The following is an 18,808-nucleotide window of genomic DNA, read 5'->3' on the forward strand; positions in this document are numbered from 1 at the left end:
CATCTGAATCACAGAATATTGAAGTGTTAAAATACTTCTCTGGGAAAGAAAAGGTGTGTAATGTTGACAGGTTCATTGGCGCTAGTATTGGTCTTGCCTTGTTGTTTGACCTTAGCATCAACTTCTCTATAACTGCTGGTGAGACTGAAAAGGATTATCCCTTTGTTACTGACAGTTTCACTGTTGAGATGGGGTGACCTTTCCTATTCTTTTGCCAATGTAGCAAGCCCAGATCATAGTCCACAACTTCTCAAATGCCAGCAAGAACACAGAAACTTCCTTTAGCATTGACAGTCTTGGCTACAGAGAGCTGGATGCTGCTCACCGTCACATCTCAGCCCTGCCAAAGGAACCTTTTAGTTTATTAACAGTACGCTTCTGAGATGCACACCATTTGTTGTCACTAGATGAGTTCACGTTTGTATGCTTGTCTGTTTAGATTACAGTTCCTGTTCATATTCAGAAATAAGATACATAAACTTTCGTTGTGCTTTTTTTTGTCTAACAAGGATGTGGAAGTGGACTTCGTTCTGTCAATTTTGTAAAACTGCCAAAAAAAGACTTATATCGTGCTGTCTAGTTGTTGAGATGACCACAAAGCAAACAAGCCGGTGTCATTAAACAGGATGTGGGTTTTGTTTTACCCTCCCTTCATTGAACAGCAGCAGCTAAAATGCACTTTCTTCTTTCCAGAAAAATCCTCTAGGAAATGTTTAAAAGTATGGCCCTCAGTGGGAGAGGGGGAAATACAGAAATTCTAGATCTGACTGATAATTATGGTCATTTGTTTTTGTTCAAAAGTATTCCTATTTGACTCATTTGGTAGTGACTTTTAAGTAAATTTGGGGTAATTTATTTCTGTACACTGTTTTTAATTCAGGCATTTTTATCCAGATTGTAGAGGCCTGACCATTGATACAAAATTTAGAATTATTTTAACAAATATTGATATAATCCATTAGCTTGTAATAGATGTATGTTATCATTCATCTATTTTAGTTTGTTTACATTCTACATCTACACTTATTCTTTAGGAATGTGTAAGTATTTTTTTTGGTCAGACTTATGAGAGCTTTAATATAAAATCAGCATGTAGGTGACAGCCAGATGTGTTGCTGCTACTCTAGGTGCCTAAGGAAGCAATCAAAGCACCCTCCAAACATGCTAAACACACTGAGTTAAGAATATTGGAGCTGACAGATGAAGTTGGCCATGAAGGACATTGCTTGGACTGCATGGAAGTTGATGGACATCTTAACACTGTTTACTTAATCATCAGAAGGCTTACTGTTGTTGGCTGTCTGAAGAGGCTATTTGACTGTGGGAATTACTCATTTGTCACAGGTATTCTCAGAGTTTATATAACTGGCAGTTATTTCTGCCTTCTGGCAGAAACACACTGTCAATGATTGAATGAGCCTTCTCGCTCTTTTAAAGAAGACAGAATTCTTCAACTACTGTAAGGCCAGTTTTCCTTCTAATTAGCATCCTGGCTCTAGGGAGGCCTGTATTGGTAACACTTTCAGAAGTTAATGAAGCTATTCTGAAAACAATTCAACCTTCCATGTATAAGGCAGGTGCTTCTAATGGAAACAAAAGGTCTTGTTTTGATCAGGTAGAGCATCCTCGTTTTCACCTGAGAAATGACAGATGTCCTTAGATAAATTAAAATCTAAATGTGTAAGGCTAAGAGTGGAAGATACACTGTGCTTTTTAATATTTCTAGTAAGGATAGCAGATACTAATTATATAGGTCTACAACTCAGTTGAGTCTTGTCATAATTTTATTTAGCTTTCATACTGCAGGGCAATAATTGGAGAAGCGTAACAAAAGAAAATAGATTGCAACAAGAGAGAGAGATGTACCCAGTACTTTGGGGCTGAGATGAAGCAAAGAGAAATTACTAAAATGAAACTTCATAAAATTGTGCGTATATGTATATACGTGTATATATATATTTTCCCAGAACACAGACTGGGACACAAAGGATAGTAGAGACTGAATACCACAGAAAGCACTGCAGCTGCTCCACTGACTTCAACATACCTTGATTTATGTTTAAGAGTACCTGGGTCAGTTTCACATTGCTAGATAGGGAAGTTTAAAGTTACTTCAAAGTTTGTTGAGTGCTGCTTTTCTTCACCAGAAGTTTCTGTAAATGGAAAGATACATGTTAATACAGACTAGTTATGCTACAGTACATTTATCCAGGATTTCACTGCAGATAGCATAGGTGTGAAGACTCCTTTGTTAGAAAACAAACAACAACAACAAACAGTACCACTTCAAACACAGCACTTGTTACTGTATAGGATGTACTTAATCATTACTGAAAACTCTGGAAACATTGGCATTAACTTTATAGAGTTCAAAATAGTCTTTTGAGTTCCATGAGTGAGATTAGCAAAATAGTAAGCAATTATTTCTACAAGTAAAAATACGAAATTGACTTGACCACCATCTTGGTAAGTCCCAACTAAATCTGATTTCAGTTTAACTTCATAAAATTAAAGCTGCATCATGTTTACTCTTCCTTAGTTTTTATGGTTTTAAAAACACCATTCCTTCTATTAAAAACATTATTCTAAAAACAAAAAAATCTAAATTACTAAGTCATAACAAAGGAAAATTAGTAACTGGCAGCAATGGTAAAACAGAAAATCTACGGAAAGTTTTCTCAGAGGTTCAAGGTAAACAAATAGAGGAAAAGGCCCCTTTCCTTCCACTTTTCTTAGACCTAGTACTATAGCATAGTACTAAGACCCGGTATTAATGTTTACCTTCTTGTGTCAAGAAGTACAACTGAATTCCAGGAGAAACCCATATAAAATTCAACACAATTTATCACAGAACGTTCAGTTTATTGTCAGAAATTTATTTTGGCATAGAAGAGAAATATTGATGTTTTAATAATTTAATTATATTTGAATTCTAAAAGTTTTAGGTTTTCATTATATTTTCTAGTTATTTAAAAGCATGTATTTTAACAGGCTTTTTTTCAGTTTCTCTAAGTGCAGGGACTCTGCATTTTGTTCTGGCTTTCCTGTTTGTTATTGTTCTTTTTTTTGTTTTGTTACATGCACAGGAAAATCTGCATTAAATTTTAATTTAGTGTCCATAGTGGAAAGCTTATGTAACAGAGCTTCCATTTTACAATCAAGAGCTGGAAAATTACAGATTATATTTCATTCATTTCCTGTCTAAAAGATTTTTCCAAGTACAAAAGATGTTGTGGCCTTCAGTAGTCCTGTGTTCACTGCAGTGTCAGATGATAATAAGAATCTCACAAGCTAGGACTTGCTTCAAACTTCTGGTTTTGCTCTTCATGCTCTGAAACCATTAACAGTTGTGCAATTTTGCATATAGAAGTCAAGAGCAGCAATTTATGAACAGAGTCCTAACCTTCTGCATTGAAGTGGATCAGTTAACACAATTCAGCCAGCCCTGCTAAACCAGATTTGAACTTCTGTTCCCTGTGAGAATAGCCTGAATTGTTGATTTCTATGCAGAAGTAGTTATTTTATCAATTCCACACAAAAGCTGCTCACGGAGGACTTAGTTTTGTCTGTGCATGTCCCATATCTTGAGTGTGATGCAGCAGCATCAGCCTTGCTAGGTATTTAAAATGCTGATTAATCACAGGAGTGTGTGTTGAGGAATGGGGGCACAGAAGTCAAATTTCCACAGAAACCTGTCACATAAAGCACTATTAGAGCAGTAAAGAACTTTTAAGTTACCTGCTGAACAAATCACTTTTTTTTCAAAAGACCTCATGTTGGTTGACTTCAACTAAAAAATGAAGCAGCTGTAAGAATGTCACAAGGACTTCATTGGTGTGAATGGGAGACAAACTTCATGTACATTCTTAGTTTGAATACTTGTGGGCCTTAGACCGCTTCTTCTCCTTCACTTAAAATGGCTATATTAGAAACAGATTTTGTTCTTTTAATCAAAACTCATCTAGTCTGTAAATGTTCAGTGTCTTATGAACAGACTTAGTTCTCTCTACTGATGTTCTAGTGTAGTGAAAATACTACAATGTATTTGAAGACATGCACTCTTATGAGTTTGTCTCCTTTCTCCAATAAGGAAAAAAGACTAAACACTTGTGTGGTAATTCATACCAGTATAATTTATTGTATTGTGCATTGGAGGTAACCCCCTAAGAGCTCTTATAAAAGTCTTTATATTAGCACCATCTCAAAAACATTTCTATTCAAAAGCAAATGTCTGGTTTACATATTTTTTTATTAATAAGATTGTTAAAACTTTTGGATTTACAACCTTAAATAACTGTTTATTTTTAAAAACTCTATACTTGACATTACTATAGGTTTTGCTTTTTAATGTAAGTAGACCTCTTGCTCCAGAACCTATGTAGCTTCTCGCAGAAGTTTCTTTCTGGCTGAATGAGATCTGAAGTGCAAATATTTGCAGCTAATTTTTATTTTTACATGTCCTTGGCATAAGTATCCTTCTGTGCTCGTTTTTTACTCCATGTCCAAAGCAACTGCCACTTCAGGATCTTCAAGGACAAAGACTTATGGAGTGATTTTATGATTAATATGAAAAGATTACTTGTTTATAAACATAGTTTCTGAAAAACTCTATCTTCACAGATAGTTCCTCCTCCTGCCCATGTTAGTTCTTGTAACCTGGTGGTAATCATTCTCAGCCAGAGCTTGATGAATGCTCCTGTGGGCTTGAACAACTGTTGTCCATTTTGCGTAGGAAAGCAGCCTGACAGATGCAGAGCAATTTCAAGTACAATACTTTGCTGCAGTATTAAGCTCCATCATTTGTCATGTATGGAGGTACATTAGACAACCCTAATAATCCATGCTGCTCTTAAAACCTAAGAAATGTTGCGGGTGCTGAGACTTCCCTGCTCTAATAGTAGGAAAGAACATTATGAATCTGCAGATATTGTTCAGTATTTTGTAGGATCAGACTGACAACTTACCAGTCTTTAAGACACAGCATGAGACAAAAAAATGTTTATCTGTTGAGACTTCCAGTGATAGGCACTAGACAACCTGGTTTTCTTAATAATGAAGCCGTATATACAATCTTGTTTCCTCCTTCATACATCTCCAGCAATTCTTTCATCATGACTGTCACCAAAGCAGTTACAAACCTTCACCAGTGCAAGAAAAGATAAAGACATGTTATTACATGATAGCTGATCCTTTAGCTTCACTTAGGAGAATGGACCGAATAACTCGCTTCAGTATAGCTCATTTCTGACTTTGATCTGCTCACGAAAATAAGTAGTGTAATAGAGACTGATCTGTATGTTACTGTAGCTTTCCCAAAAATCATTCAGATCCAAATTCAATTCTTTTTAAAGACACACAGAGGTGTTTTTTTTTTTAATCCAAAATAGTTTCTTAGTTGTCAAAATATGTCAAAATATGTCAAAATTTTAAGTCACTAACACTTATGTGATATCACTGGCATGTTCAACTTCGTGATTTACTCCAGTTCATCTGATACCACTCCTGACTACAGCAGCAGTCACTGCTGGCAGCAGAATACTAAGTTTGACGGACCGATGCCTTAATCAAGTCTGGCAAACACTATCTTCCCATGAATAATCTGCTCCAGAGTTCACAGCATTTTGGTATAGCATACTGCAAAATATAACTTCTGCCCACAATACAGCAACTTCTGAGTAAGTTATAGCATTTAAGTAGTCAATGTGAGAAATTAGCATCTCTGGTACCCTTTCCTGAACAACATTCTTCCCTAAAACATTCCTTTATTGTTCTGGAGAAAGAAAGCAATAAGTACTGAATGGTATCCCTGTTATTTCTACTTCTCATTATTTACATTATTACTCAAAGCACGTGTCTACTTTCCTTCCTCTTCCATTCTAAGAACGGATCAATGCCTTTTTAGAACTGAATTGTATTCACGTTTGCTCCCCTCCCGTAATTTCTGCCCTGCTCGTACTTCTCAGGAAATTTCAGATCCCCTCCGCGCCCATACACAGAGCTTATCGTACGGTCCTCTCAGCATGCTAATGTGGTGAAACAATCCATTTTACGCGGACGATGGAGCGAAATAAAACCGATGAATTAAAATAACGAGGGAAAAAAAAAAAAAAGAGCCTTGATGACAGCTCTGTGCCCGTGGTGTGGGGGAATAAGGTGCGTTCATCGCTTCACCGGCACGCAGGAGGACACGGGCAGGGAGGCTGGCAGAGGAGGCGGTCGGTTCGGGCGTGTTACCGGCGGTAGGAAGCCGGGTGCTCGCCGCCGGGCACCCCGTGGCCGCACACCCCGCCGCCCCCGACCGGGGGCACCCCCGGCTCTCCCCTCACTCACCCCGGCGGCCGGGCCCAGGTGCGGCGGCCCCGGGCGCCGCTTGGCGAGGCCGCCGCTGGTTGGGCGCCGGGCGCCTGTCGCTGGGCGGTGTGTCACGGGCTGGCTCCGCCTCGGCCCCGCGCCTCCGCCCGCCCATGCACAGACATGACACAGACACACAGGCACTGCAGCTGCCGCTGAGCCCCGGGCAGAGCGGCGGAGGCGAGCGGGCGGTTCTCGGTAGCCGCCGGTAGGCAGCGGCAGCTGCCCTGCAAGCCCGCCTCCGCCTCGGGCCGCCGGCGGCGGGCAGCCTACGGCGGCGGGACCCGCAGGGGGCAGCCTGGCACCGGGCGCCGGAGGGAGCCGGCGGGGGAAGGCTGGCAGCGGGGAAGGGGCGGGAGGCAAGGAAGGAAGGAAGGAAGGAAGGAAGAAAGAAAGAAAGGGGAAGGGGGCAGCCTGGCGCTCGGACCCGGAGGCGGCTGCCGGGTAGCGGCACGGAGCGAGCCCGGGCAGAGCGCGGCACCCAGCGGCCGCTGAGGCTGGGCCGGCAGCGGTAGCGGCGGCGGTGCCGGAGGAAGCCTCCCCGTGCCCAGCAGCGCCGTGCCGGTGACCTTCCCGGGGCCGCTCGCCCCTCGCCAGGCCTCGTCTCCCCGCGGAGATCGCGTACCAGGCCCCGGGGAGAGGCCGGGAGGCCGGCCCGGATCCCCCCCCGTCGCCCCCGGGTCCTGCTGGCCGCCGGCGGGGCCTGTGCACCGCGCGGCTGGCCGCCGGGGAGAGGGGCGGGGAAGGCGAGCGGGACGGCCGGCCGGGGCCGGGCTGCGCCTCGGGACAGCAGCGGGGAGCGGGCAGGCCCCGAAGAGAGAAAGAGAGAGAGAGCCGGGCGGAGGAGGCGCATCCCGGGGAGAGCGGGGTCCTCCCCGCCGCCCTCCTCCTCCTCATCCCCATCCCGCGGAGAGTGGAGCCGCCGGTGCCGCCCCGCCTGGGACCCGCCGGCTGACACCCCTCCGGGGACCGAGCCGGAGCTGCCCGCCCCCCCGGAGCGAAGGAGGCAGAAGAACCGCTTGGCTGCCCGGGCAGGGGGCAGCTGGGCGGCCCGCCGCCGCCCAGGAAGGTGAGTGCCTGCTCGGGTCGTAGCGCTGCGCTTACCGTTTCACCTCCCGAGCCCCTCTTCCCCCAGCCGGGGGCTTGCCCTGCCCGGCGAGGGGGAGCCGGGGGCTTCCACCCCGGCAGGGAGTCCCGCCGGCCCGGCTGCCGAGCCGCTCCTGCCCGGGGCCGAGCTGGAGTTTCACCGGGACGCCGAGGCGCGTTCCCCCTCCTGCAGCCCGGGACACTTCGGCAGTCACCTCCTGTCCGGGAGCTGTGTCGTTAGCGCGTTCATCCGTGCTCACCAGGGGTTGGGAAAGCAGCAACTTGCGGCCTCTGTGGAGGTGACATGAAGTTTGGTAATGCCTTACGTAACACTTTTTGGAGGGACTCCTAGCCCTTGCGTTGTGCCCCGTTTTGTTTCCAGAGAACAAGTGATCTCCTTTCTTTGTGGAGCATCGTACAAGTGCTCCTTGTATGTGTTTTCACCTGAGTACGGTGTCTCCTGCTTTGTTCAACTTGGAACGGGGGCATTGCTAGAGAGCAGATAGAGCCTACTTTTTTCCAATATGTATTGTTAAACTCGTTAAATTCGCCTGAGGAGGCATCTGAACTGTTGTTACAGGGTCTTACCTTTTTGTGTATGTCTAGTGCTTGGTTTTTATTACACTCTTAAAATTATTACAGGAGACATTTTCACAGCCGTGACTGTCATTTATGTATTCTGGAAGGTATAGATGCCAGGATAGAAATACTAATGAATCAAAAGTCTTCTAAACAGCGTTAGCTTTCTTTTTATACAATTTCAGTGCTAGAAGGAAGAGAAAGCCCTAGGCTAAACAAAGTGCTACGTTAAAACCAGATTTGGCAATAGCCAACAGGTCAGCACATTTCATTTAATGAAATCTTCTGGATACAGATTATTTTTCTTTGTATAGTATCTATTATTTTACTTGCTTAGAAACAACAGGGGAATTAGGTAAGTCAGCTGAAAGGTTTCCTTGTTTTCCGTTTCCCTGCAGTTTCTCTAAGTGGTCATCGTCTACTTAAAAAAAAAAAAAATGTTACTTCACACAAAAAGATAGTGTAGTGATTTGCTACATGTTCTTTAGACTCCTACTGCATAGGTACGCTAGGGGGACTAGTTTGGTGGTGTTTTTTTCCCATTCACTGGTGAAAATGCACAGACTAATGTAATAACGCATATAAAAAGAAGTCTTCTTTCCTTACCTTATAGCATTCCATCATTAGTCTATAAACTTAAAGGAAGAATCGTATGTATAAACGTAGATGATGAGTTCAGGGCAGGGGAAATATTTTAACAAAATCATTCTACTTCATTCTATGTTCCCTGCTGCAAACGGAGATAAGTTATTAAAGGTTAGTTTACTTATAAGAACAGAACAAGCAAACAGATCCCCCAAACCTCCTCAGTCTGTTGCATTTTTTTTTTTTAATGGAGAAATGAACAAGGTGGAACAGGTCTCCCTAAGCTTCTTGAAAACTGCAAATTGCTGATAAGTATTACAAGTTTGAAATGTGGAATTCTTATTGCTTAGGTGTCCTGTGACGGCCCCTGATCAGCAAGTCATGTAGAAGCCGCAGGAACTGCAGTCTCTGATGGATAATTGGATTGGTAGGTTCTTCTTATGTTTTTTTTTCCTCATTTAATTGCCCACTTGTGATAGCAGTTTCCTTTTCTCCACCCTGTTGATTTTTAATTCCTGCAGTTTTTGATTTATGTTGTGTGTTGCATCTTTTCTGTTCGAAGTACATACTCCCTTCTCAGTTGCTGGTAAGGGAAGTACAATATTTTCATGACAGTATGTGGCAAGATTAATGTCTTTATTAATATCAGAAATATTCATGGCAACTTTTTTTCTCCTGTGTTCAGGTGTTATAAAAATAAGTTTTTTCAGGTCTGGGGAAATATGCACTGGATTTCTTTAAAGGCATTCTGAAAATAGTATTACTTATATATTGGATTCTCTGTGTCATCTATTCAGTCTACTGGAATTCCAAGGTATAGTCCCTCAGAAAGCCAAAGTACAGAGCGTTGTGAATGACTAGATGTCTTTTGGAAGCATTAAGATATGTCACCAGCTTGGTCTGCTGAAATTTCAGAGTGTAGGACATAATAGTAGCAAAAGTAGTATTCTTGAATGAATTACAGAAAACTGGTAAAACTAGGCATACGCCTATGTATTTTATACCAGACAACTGATAAAACTTCCTTGCACATCCATGTCATTAAACAGAAGTATTATTAAGTTTTAAAGGAACAATCCTCCAAAATATAACTTGTTTTATTATTTCTTGCTTAATTATTTATTTTTACCTAGAATAAATGATCAATTGTCAGTAGACGCTTACTGGAATACTCTCCTCTCTCATCTTCTGTCTGTTTTCCATTTGGTGCATGTGCATTTATAATAGCAATCCTAAAAAAAAAAAACAAGCACGCACATACACAAAACAGACGAAAACCAAAGCCATTTTGTCAGATGTTTGTTAACTGAAGGCTAATAATGAGTAAAATTTACAATCTGACATCAAAGTCTACATTATATATGCTAATCTCAATTCATGTGCAAACTCCTGTTGATGGGGGTTGCTTGTCTGGATCTAGAGCAACGTATGTCCCTGTTCCTATTCTTTTTTGTCCAGGCACCTAGGCTTGTATGAAGGCGTCTGTTAATGAGCCCGTGTCATCTTTGATTGAAGACCTTTCATCAGCTGTGTTAGGATTAATTAAGAAATACCCATTTTAAGGGTATGGTATGGAAAAGTAGTTATGCCGGAAATATGACCTATATATTCTGTTAATATTAACATAAAGACTTGCTTGAGATGAAGACATGACGGCCAATGCAAATTTACAGTTGGTCATTCTTCATGAGTTTATCTCCACAGAGTTAGCTGTATTTGCCTAATTCTGTAACTAAAGAACTTTCTGAAAAGTAGCTCTGTGTAAGAAAGCATATATACACAAGCACACGCAGTGTTTCTGTCCTGCTTGTTGTCTGACTTTGACCCATCTTTCTTTTTGTAGTGAATGCTACCTTTAAAAAAATGTCATTTTTTAGTATTCCATGTGTTGTAATTCATGAGCTGGAGAGTAAGAACTACCATTTGGGAAAGTAAATTTATTTTTTCTTTTTTGCTTTTTCATTGGATTGGTATTTTTCTCTTCCTTGTGGTACCCCCACCTGAAGATAAGGGTTAAGAAATGAGGCTTGAACCTTTTAGGGATTCATGACTCCTTTTGGTGTCACTTGGCTTAGCATTTGAACACCTGTCCGGTCTCTTTTCAAAGCTTGCTCAATGCATAGTTGTAAATAGGGAGTAACAGATACCAAATTCTATTTTATAGGGAACTTTGTGGCTCAAAAATCAAGGAGAAATTTGCTAGAAAGGATTATCCTGGCCTTGGCACTGACTTTGAAGCAAAACTGCCAAGGCTGGAATCCTTGTGTAAGTGCAATCTCTGTCAGAATTAGAAGCAAACAGAGTAAAACAGTTCCTTTACTTGGTTTAATTTGCAGATCAGACTAGGTCTGATCTAACTGTACTTACAGTAGTATCCAATTCATTGTTCTTTCCAGGATATAGCTACTACTTCCACAGCAACAGAGTTAACTGGGTAGAAGCTACACTAAAGTGTAATTTGGCAAGAGGAGCCCCAGCAATGTCTATTTAATTCTATGGCAAAAACCCAGACCTAATCACAGAGCCTGATGATGGAGGAAGCTGGAAATCTGAGACAGTGCAGGAAGAATGCAGTCTTCCTTGCCAACCTCCATGTAAAACAGATACACTTGAAAATAATGAAAAGGAGTAGATGGCTCTTAAAGAAATGGGAAGCATAAGGACAGAGAATGCTTTCCTTTATCAGTGATATAAGGAAATAGATGCCACAAGTCTACACTTTCCCCAAGCGTTTTTGAGTATTGATAGTCATTTCTATGACTAGGTCAGTTTCAGGGAACTGGAGAATTGTGTTGCATATAATAACCCAGCCCCTATGCACGTTGGAAGACATTTAACAGCTAAGGCTTAGTAAGGAGGAGAAAACTATAAAACTATGTTATTGTGCAATAACATAATTATTCAGTTAAATACAGATGTGGAGAATGAAGAATTCTGTTTTAGGAGGTGGGCTGAGGAAGAGGAGAGAAGAACAGTTGTGGAATTTGATTAAAATATATATATATATGAAACTTAATTTTCTTACAGCTTTCAAATAGACTTTTGTACTTGTTGAGGGACTTCGGAATGAATACGTCTGTTTGCAGAAAAGTGTATTTTTCATTCTAGAGTAAAAGGTGTTACTGAATGATGAAGGGGCGGAGAGAGAGAACGACAAAAAGAATTGTGAACTGTTTGGATGAGGTAGAGCTTCCATCTGATATTCAGACTTCCCAACACAGCTCCTCCTAGCTACATTTAACTTTCCTCTTCTCTAACTCAGTGTTGTGCCCCTAACCCTCCGTCACCTCAGTACTGAATTCCTTTGGAGATTATTTTCCATTCTGTCTTCAGTTAATGCTGCTGCTGATCAATACTGCAAATGGAATTTTATGTTCAGAAATTACTGGACTTCAGTGTATGAATCTGCCTAATTCAATCTTTTTCAGGCTGAAGATACTAGAAGGGCATATGCTACTGGGTAGATAGAAGAAATGAAAACCCATCATTCTAAATCCCTAAATATATGCTGTTTAGATCATGTTGTTCTTAAGAATCTCAGCTTTCATTTGTTTTCAAACAGAAGGGTGTCCTAGGCTTCACATTATTTTTTTTTTAATAGAAAACGAAGTGACATTAGCTTTAAGAGTCTGAAAGCAGAAGTTAAATACTGTAGTCTCATCTTTTTTCAATCCTAAAACTGGTTCTGGAATATGACTCACATTTAAACACAGGGAGGTTATCATTCATGTACAGCAAGTCTTCTAAGATAAAATATTGGATGGTGTGCTTGAGAGGTCTTAAACAAGATAACAGTAGTTCCTACCTCTTTAAAAGGGCAGAATTGTCTGTACTTGTGGATTCTTTGGTGTTGAATGTACCATACAGCAAGATGCTGCTCTATTAGAGATCTGGAGCATTTAGGAATGGGACCCCTGTAAAGGTAGAAATTTTCTGTTTTTATTATTGGAATATTTTATAACTTATGTCCCTGCACTTGGTGTTCCAGAGTTTTTTAATATCAACTACATTTATGAGAAATCTGTTCATCTTCTGTGACTTCCAAGTAGAAGAAATTGGTAATTGTTGATGCCATAAACCATTGTAAGTGCTGGGAAAGTTGCAGTGTACTGCCATGTTGACATTAACTTCCACAAAACAAAAAATGATCAGATTAAAGAAATGGTACAAGCTTTTAGTCTGGGATATCTTTCTTCATTAAGATGTATGTTGACAAAATGCAAGATGTTGCAAATGGAGAACAAGGGGAAAAAAATCAGTACTGATATTGAGTCTACCACTAATAGGACCTGATAGTGGCTAAAATAGACCACTTGGTGATGGACAGGAAAAAGAGGCCTTTGTACTTGATGTTGTTGATCTTGTACCAAGGTTCTGAGACTACCATAATGCAGAGGAAGAAATAAAGAAATCTGGTCTGTACCATTATCTCAGATAGCAAAAATAAAATATGCAAGCTGAGAACGTTTCAGATGCAGCTGTCTTAATTGCACTATGATTGCTGGACAATGAGTTTAAAACCTTAAGAAAGAAGCAATGTGTGTGCCTTGGTCTAGGACAGTAAATTTGCATTATTCCATGGCTGCTTTCAGACCTTGGGTGTGAAGAGGAAAGTGTACCAGCAGTGGCTTAAGTTACTAGATTTCCTTCCCAACATTGTGGTTTGTCTCCCATTTCCCTTGTTTTCAATATAATGTTAGTGCAGCTTAAGGGCTGCTAGATTAAAATAGTAGCATTCTAGTGTTGTTCAAATTCACCTTGTTCAGATTAGCAGCGCAGGTCCTTCATCACTATAACACCTCCTTCCATATAAAGGCTTTCCCTAGGAAATGATTCCTGTGTGGCTTAAATCAGGTGACTTTCCACCTAGTTTGGACAGTTGGGAACCATGCATGATATTGCCTTGCAATGTGGTTATTGATCTTGGAATTTACACCTCTACTGCTGGCATCCAGAACCTTGCAGCTTGCTTTTGCATGCTTGGCAGGGCCAGTTGGGTGTAAAATCTTCTCCATATCGCCAGTGTCCACTGCTCACACATGAGTGCTCACACCTGTCACCTGAGGTATATCAAGCTGGATCATCTGTGGAGAACATCTGAAATACTGTTCAATAGGCTTAGGTCCTGATTTATGTTACAATCACAACGTGAGTAACTGTGCACAGCTGGTGAATGGGCTGAGAAGAAAGATGTTCTTAACATTTTTTTTTCTTAGGATGAGCAAAATAGTAATATTGTGTCACTAGTATGTGAGGAACTGAAACTGATGACAGTAGTCTTCATGTACAGAATAACTTTGCCAATTCTCCAGTCTTAAGCGTGTTGTGGAAATAAATTCATAGGTTCTTGAATGTGTTACAGAGCAGGCTGGAGTAGGGCAAATGACAAAGTAGAAAGATAAACTGATGCACTGCAGGTGAAGTGATACGGGCAAAGTTTGCCAGGTCGTCAGTCAAAAAGCAACAAGTAGAACTCCGATTTCCTGAGTCACGGTTGTGTGCTTTGAGCAAGTGAAAACACCTATGTCTTTAGCAAAAAATATTGCTTAGTATAGTTGTGCCTAAGGTGATGAAACAGTCCCTGATGATACTTGGCATATAGAATCATGGAATGGCCTGGGTTGAAAAGGACCTTAAAGATCATATAGTTTCAAGCCCCCTGCTCTGGGCAGGGTTGCCAACCACTGGAGCAGGCTGCCCAGAGCCGCATCCAGCCTGGCCTTGAATGCCTCCAGGGATGGGGCATCCACAACCTCTCTGGGTAACCTGTTCCAGTGCCTCACCACCCTCTGAGTGAAAAATTTGCTCCTAATTTCTAACCTAAATCTCTCCTGTCTTAGTTTAAAACCATTCCCCCTTGTCTTATCACTATCGAGACGTAAACGGGCCCTCCCCCTCCTGTTTATACACTCCCTTCAAGTACTGGAAGAATGCAATGAGGTCTCCCTGGAGCCTTCTCTTCTCCAAAGCTAAACAAGCCCAGTTCCCTCAACCTTTCTTCATAGGAGAGGTGCTCTAGCCCTCTGATCATCTTAGTGGCCCTCTGGACCTGTTCCAAGAGCTCCACATCCTTCTTGTGCTGGTGGCCCCAGGCCTGCACGCAGTATTCCAGGTGGGGTCTCCCAAGAGCAGAGTAGAGGGGGACAATCACCGCCCTCTCCCTGCTGGCCACCCCTTTTTTTAATGCAGCCCAGGACATAGTTGGCCTTCTGGGCTGCAAGCGTGCACTGCTGGCTCACGTCCAGCTTCTCGTCCATCAGTCCTTCTCTGCAGGGCTGCTCTCAAGTTCTTCTTCGCCCAGTGTATATAAATACCTGGGATTGCCCCAGCACAAGTGCAACACCTTGCACTTGGTCTTGTTGAACCTCATTAGGTTCTCATGGGCCCACTTTTCCAGCCTGTTCAGGTCCCTCTCGATGGCATCCCTTCTCTCTATCGTATCGACTGCACCGCTCAGCTTGGTGTCATCTGCAAACTTGCTGAGGGTGCACTTGATTCCATCGTCTATGTCGTTGATAAAGATGTTGAAGAGCGCCAGTCCCAAGACCAACCCCTCACCATTGTCCAGTTGTCCTCGCAGAGCAGTGTACCTGTTCTGCAGGGGCAGCTGGGTAGGTAGGGGAATCACCGGGCAGGTGCACCTGCTACGCTTGTAACACCAAGCAGGGACCTTTTGCCATTGCCCCCTGTCCCCCAATTCATCACCATCGTTGTTAGGAGGAGGAGAGGAGAGGGGATCCACTGTAGCAGGAACTCTGTCTACCTGCTGGTCCCCTCCTATTACCTACTTGCAATGTGGTAGAGGGTTATGTGTTTCTTGTGGAGCCTCTGCTGGCTGCCTAAGCCTCATGGCTGGTAGGGAATGGGTCCACCAATCTATCTCCCTCTCACTATCCCTAATGCTCCTCAGCCTCTCCACCTCTTCCCTCAGGTCAGCCACAAGGCTGAGTAAATCATTCACCTCGTCGCATCTGATGCAGGTGTTGTCTCTGTCACTCTGCACTGCGAGGGCCAGGTTCTGGCACTCGCTGCAGCCAGAGACCTGTGCACTCACGTGTTTGTGTGAGGCCTCTGTCTGGATCTCCACACTTTCCGTGACAACAGCCTTCCGCCAGGGTGCAACCGTGTCAAACCAGCAGGCTCGCTAGTACTCTCTGCGGTAGCTTCCTCGCTGAAATTATAAGTTGTAAGAGGCAGAGTTCACAGAGGAGAGGAAGAGAAAGGGAGGTGGGAAAGGGAGGAGAGGATCCTCCCCACACTCCTCCCTACCCCACACTAACTGCCAAGCTGGTCCTGTTTGCGGTGCTCCCTAGGTACTGCTTTTATACAGTCAGGGAGTTTGCTGTCTCAGTGAGTGGCTGCAAAATGGCAGCGACACCCAGTTTAAATATCCCACCACTACCGCTGCTGGCTTTGCGTACTCCTCGTGAGCCTCCCTCGCGAGGGCTGCCAGGCCCTGGCGGCTCCCTTGGCTGCCTTGAGTGGCCTCGATGCCGGAAAATAGCCCTGCCTGCCTCGATCCCTTGCTCCGCTGCAGAACGCGTCTGCCCAGGAGCCAATCATCCTTGGCGAGTAAACTTATATAACCTTTTTAAAGGTAAATATTCATCTGTGCATCTTTAAACAAACAGGTAATATTAATAAAGTTGAATAACTGGATAAATGAAAAAATAATCTCATGATAGTAGAGGTTACAGATGCTCTGTGTTGATTTAGAGGCAGTGCAGTGAGTGACCAAGGGAAGACAGGAGTGGTTTTCTTCTCAAAAGTGGAAAATAATACATTTAAAGGAGAAAGAAATGGGAGAATGCTTGAAGGAGTAAACAAATATATCTTGGTCTTCAAAGCTGGTAGGTTAATGTTCTTAAAGTATATGGAATTTTATCTGTAGCCAGTGGTGGAAAGAAACCGGAGAATGAAACTGGCATAGGCTATTTAGCCTACAAATGAAGCAGAAGTCACCATAAGTGAGCATTAAGAAGACCAGAATCTGCACCTGATTTATTGATACATGCTAATTAGGTAAAAAATGCTGCACTTTTATTGGTGGCATCCTTTTATATTGGTTTTGACCACTGATAAGCAGGGGCAGGCATAGCACCTGTCAGAACAGAAGGCTACTGCCACGTTTGTAAGGCGTGTATCCCACTGTTGGACAGAAAAACAATGTAATCTTTATTTTCATGAGTAATAAAGATTTCTGGACTTGCAATTAGTATTAAGAATTCTCTGAAATAATTAATTTTGCAGTATGTTTTATTTTGTGTGTTTGGTTGGATTTTGTTCCTTAGCTTTGTTTGTCCTGCATTGGACATTGCTGTGTTGCAACACACACTGTGTTGCTGTGTGGCCATGTATGGGGGTAATATGATTTGGGAAAATATTGTGACTTTTTTGAGTGAAATAGTGGAAGAGAATGTAGTGTATAAAGCAGTTATTTATTGATGTTACTAAAATGCGTAGAGGCTTTGTTTGAATAAGGGCTCCCTTTATTCTGGGTGAAGCACAAACACAGACTCTGTGTACCTTGAGGGTACTTCATGGAACAGAAAGGCTGGTATAAAATGGCAATATAAGCACTGGTGCATGGCTTGAACTCTTCTGAGACAGCAGTGCTTTTGGAGAACCACAGAGTGGTTGAGGCTGGGAAGGACCTCTGGAGGTCCTCTGGTCCAACACCACTTACTGTTCAAGTATGGTCATCTAAGAGCTGGTTGCACAGCGCTATGTACAGATGTCTTTTGAATAGCTTCAAGAATGGAAACTCTGCAACCTCTACAGACATGTTTCCTGATGTTTATTGATGAAACCACCAGTGTTTCAGTTTGTTCTGCCTCTTGTTCTACCATTGAACACTACTGAGAAGGGTCTGGCTCCATTTTCTTTACACCTTCCCTTCAGATACTTATTTTTTGACGTATCCTTTGCCAGTTTTTGCTGCAGGTGGGCTCTGGCTTTCCTGAACACATCTCTACAGGATCATACAATGTCTCTGTATTCCTCCCATGTTACCTGCCCCTGCGTCCACCTTCTGTATACTTTCTTTTTGTGTTTGAGTTTTGGCTGGAGCTTCTTGTTCATCCATGAAGGCCTCCTGGCATTTTTGCCTGACTTCCTGCCCATTGGGATGTTCTTTAGCTTGGAGGAGGTGATTCTTGAATACCAACTGGCTTTCTTGGATCCCTCTTCTTTCTAGGGCCCTGTCCTAAGGGATTCTTTCAAGCAGATTGCTGAAGAGGCCTGCTCTCCCAAGTTCAGGACTGTGATCTCTTTTTTCCTCTGCTCCTTCCTCTCAGGATGTTGAACCCTGCCATGTCATGGTCACTGTAAATAAAGACTGCCATTTACCTTCATACCCCCAAAGAGCCCTTCCTTGTTTGTACGTGTGAGGTCCGGCAGAGCACTTCTCCTCGTTGGCTCAGGACAGGGAGTCGTCATGGATGCTCTGCAGGAACCTCATGGATTGCTTATGCCCTGTTGTGTTGGCCTTCCTGCAGATGTCAGGGTGGTTGAAGTTCCCCATGAGAACCAGTGTCTATGAATGTGAAGACTTCTAGCTCTCTTGTAGAAGGCCTCATCCACTTGTTCTTCCTGGTCAGGTGGCCTTAGGCAGATGCCCACTACAGCGTCACTCATACTGATCTGCTCTTTAGTCCTTATTCATAAGCTCTTCGTTGGCTTATCGTCCATCCCCAGGCAGAGCTCCACGTATTACAGCTGTTCTCTGACATAAAGGGCCACTCCATCTCCTTGTCTTTCTAGCATTTCCTTCCCTAAGGAGCCTGCATCATTCCGTTACAGCAATGCAGTCATGCAAGCCATCCCACTGTGTCTCTGTGATCCCAACAAGATCATAGCTGTGCAACTGCACACAGATCTTTAAGTCCTTGTGTTTATTCCCCTTGTGTTTATTCATACAAAAAAAAATCCACAATTGATAAAAGCTATTCAGATAAAAGAACTGTTTTTGCCAGTATATCTGTGACTACTGTGGCAGCTTCTCCTAGCCAAGTTACGTCAATCAACAGTCACTCTTCACACCACCAGCCAACATAGCTGGGGTGTTAGAAATTCCCAAAGCGAGAAACTGTTTCCTGCCCGAAAGAGCTTACAAAATACAGAAGTAAGAGTGTGCTGAAGTGTTTGAAAACTGATGGTTTGTACTTTCCTTTTTTTAAGATTGTATTTTTAATCTCAGTAATTCGTC

At 42.8% G+C, this 18,808-nt stretch overlaps 2 protein-coding genes across 2 annotated transcripts in view; one reads left to right on the plus strand and one right to left on the minus strand.

Moving 5' to 3' along the window:
• Positions 1–1,133: 1,133 nt before the first annotated feature.
• Positions 1,134–7,419, minus strand: LOC308194579 (uncharacterized protein). The gene is made up of 2 exons (XM_080590690.1): positions 6,331–7,419; positions 1,134–2,153 (listed from the first exon to the last, which is right to left on the minus strand). The coding sequence occupies exons 1-2, from the start codon at positions 7,252–7,254 to the stop codon at positions 2,109–2,111; spliced, it is 969 nt and encodes a 322-aa protein (XP_080446816.1). The 5' UTR covers positions 7,255–7,419; the 3' UTR covers positions 1,134–2,108.
• Positions 6,493–18,808, plus strand: part of LARGE1 (LARGE xylosyl- and glucuronyltransferase 1) — a 283,588-nt gene continuing 271,272 nt past the window's right edge. The window contains exons 1-2 of the mRNA XM_080590550.1: positions 6,493–7,420; positions 8,952–9,028. The gene's annotated coding sequence lies outside the window, so the exon portion shown is untranslated. The remainder of the gene's footprint in view (positions 7,421–8,951; positions 9,029–18,808) is intronic.

This window comes from Anser brachyrhynchus, assembly GCF_964034855.1.
Source record: "Anser brachyrhynchus genome assembly, chromosome: 1".
In the NCBI taxonomy this organism is placed as follows: domain Eukaryota; kingdom Metazoa; phylum Chordata; class Aves; order Anseriformes; family Anatidae; genus Anser; species Anser brachyrhynchus.

What these genes read in the sequence shown, in the direction of transcription:
- LOC308194579 (XM_080590690.1), bottom strand. Translation starts at nt 7,254, where the DNA reads ATGGGGATGAGGAGGAGGAGGGCGGCGGGGAGGACCCCGCTCTCCCCG. An exon ending in ACCTGGGCCCGGCCGCCGGG is followed by an intron (nt 2,154 to 6,330) that starts GTGAGTGAGGGG and finishes TTCCATTTACAG; the next exon opens with AAACTTCTGGTGAAGAAAAG.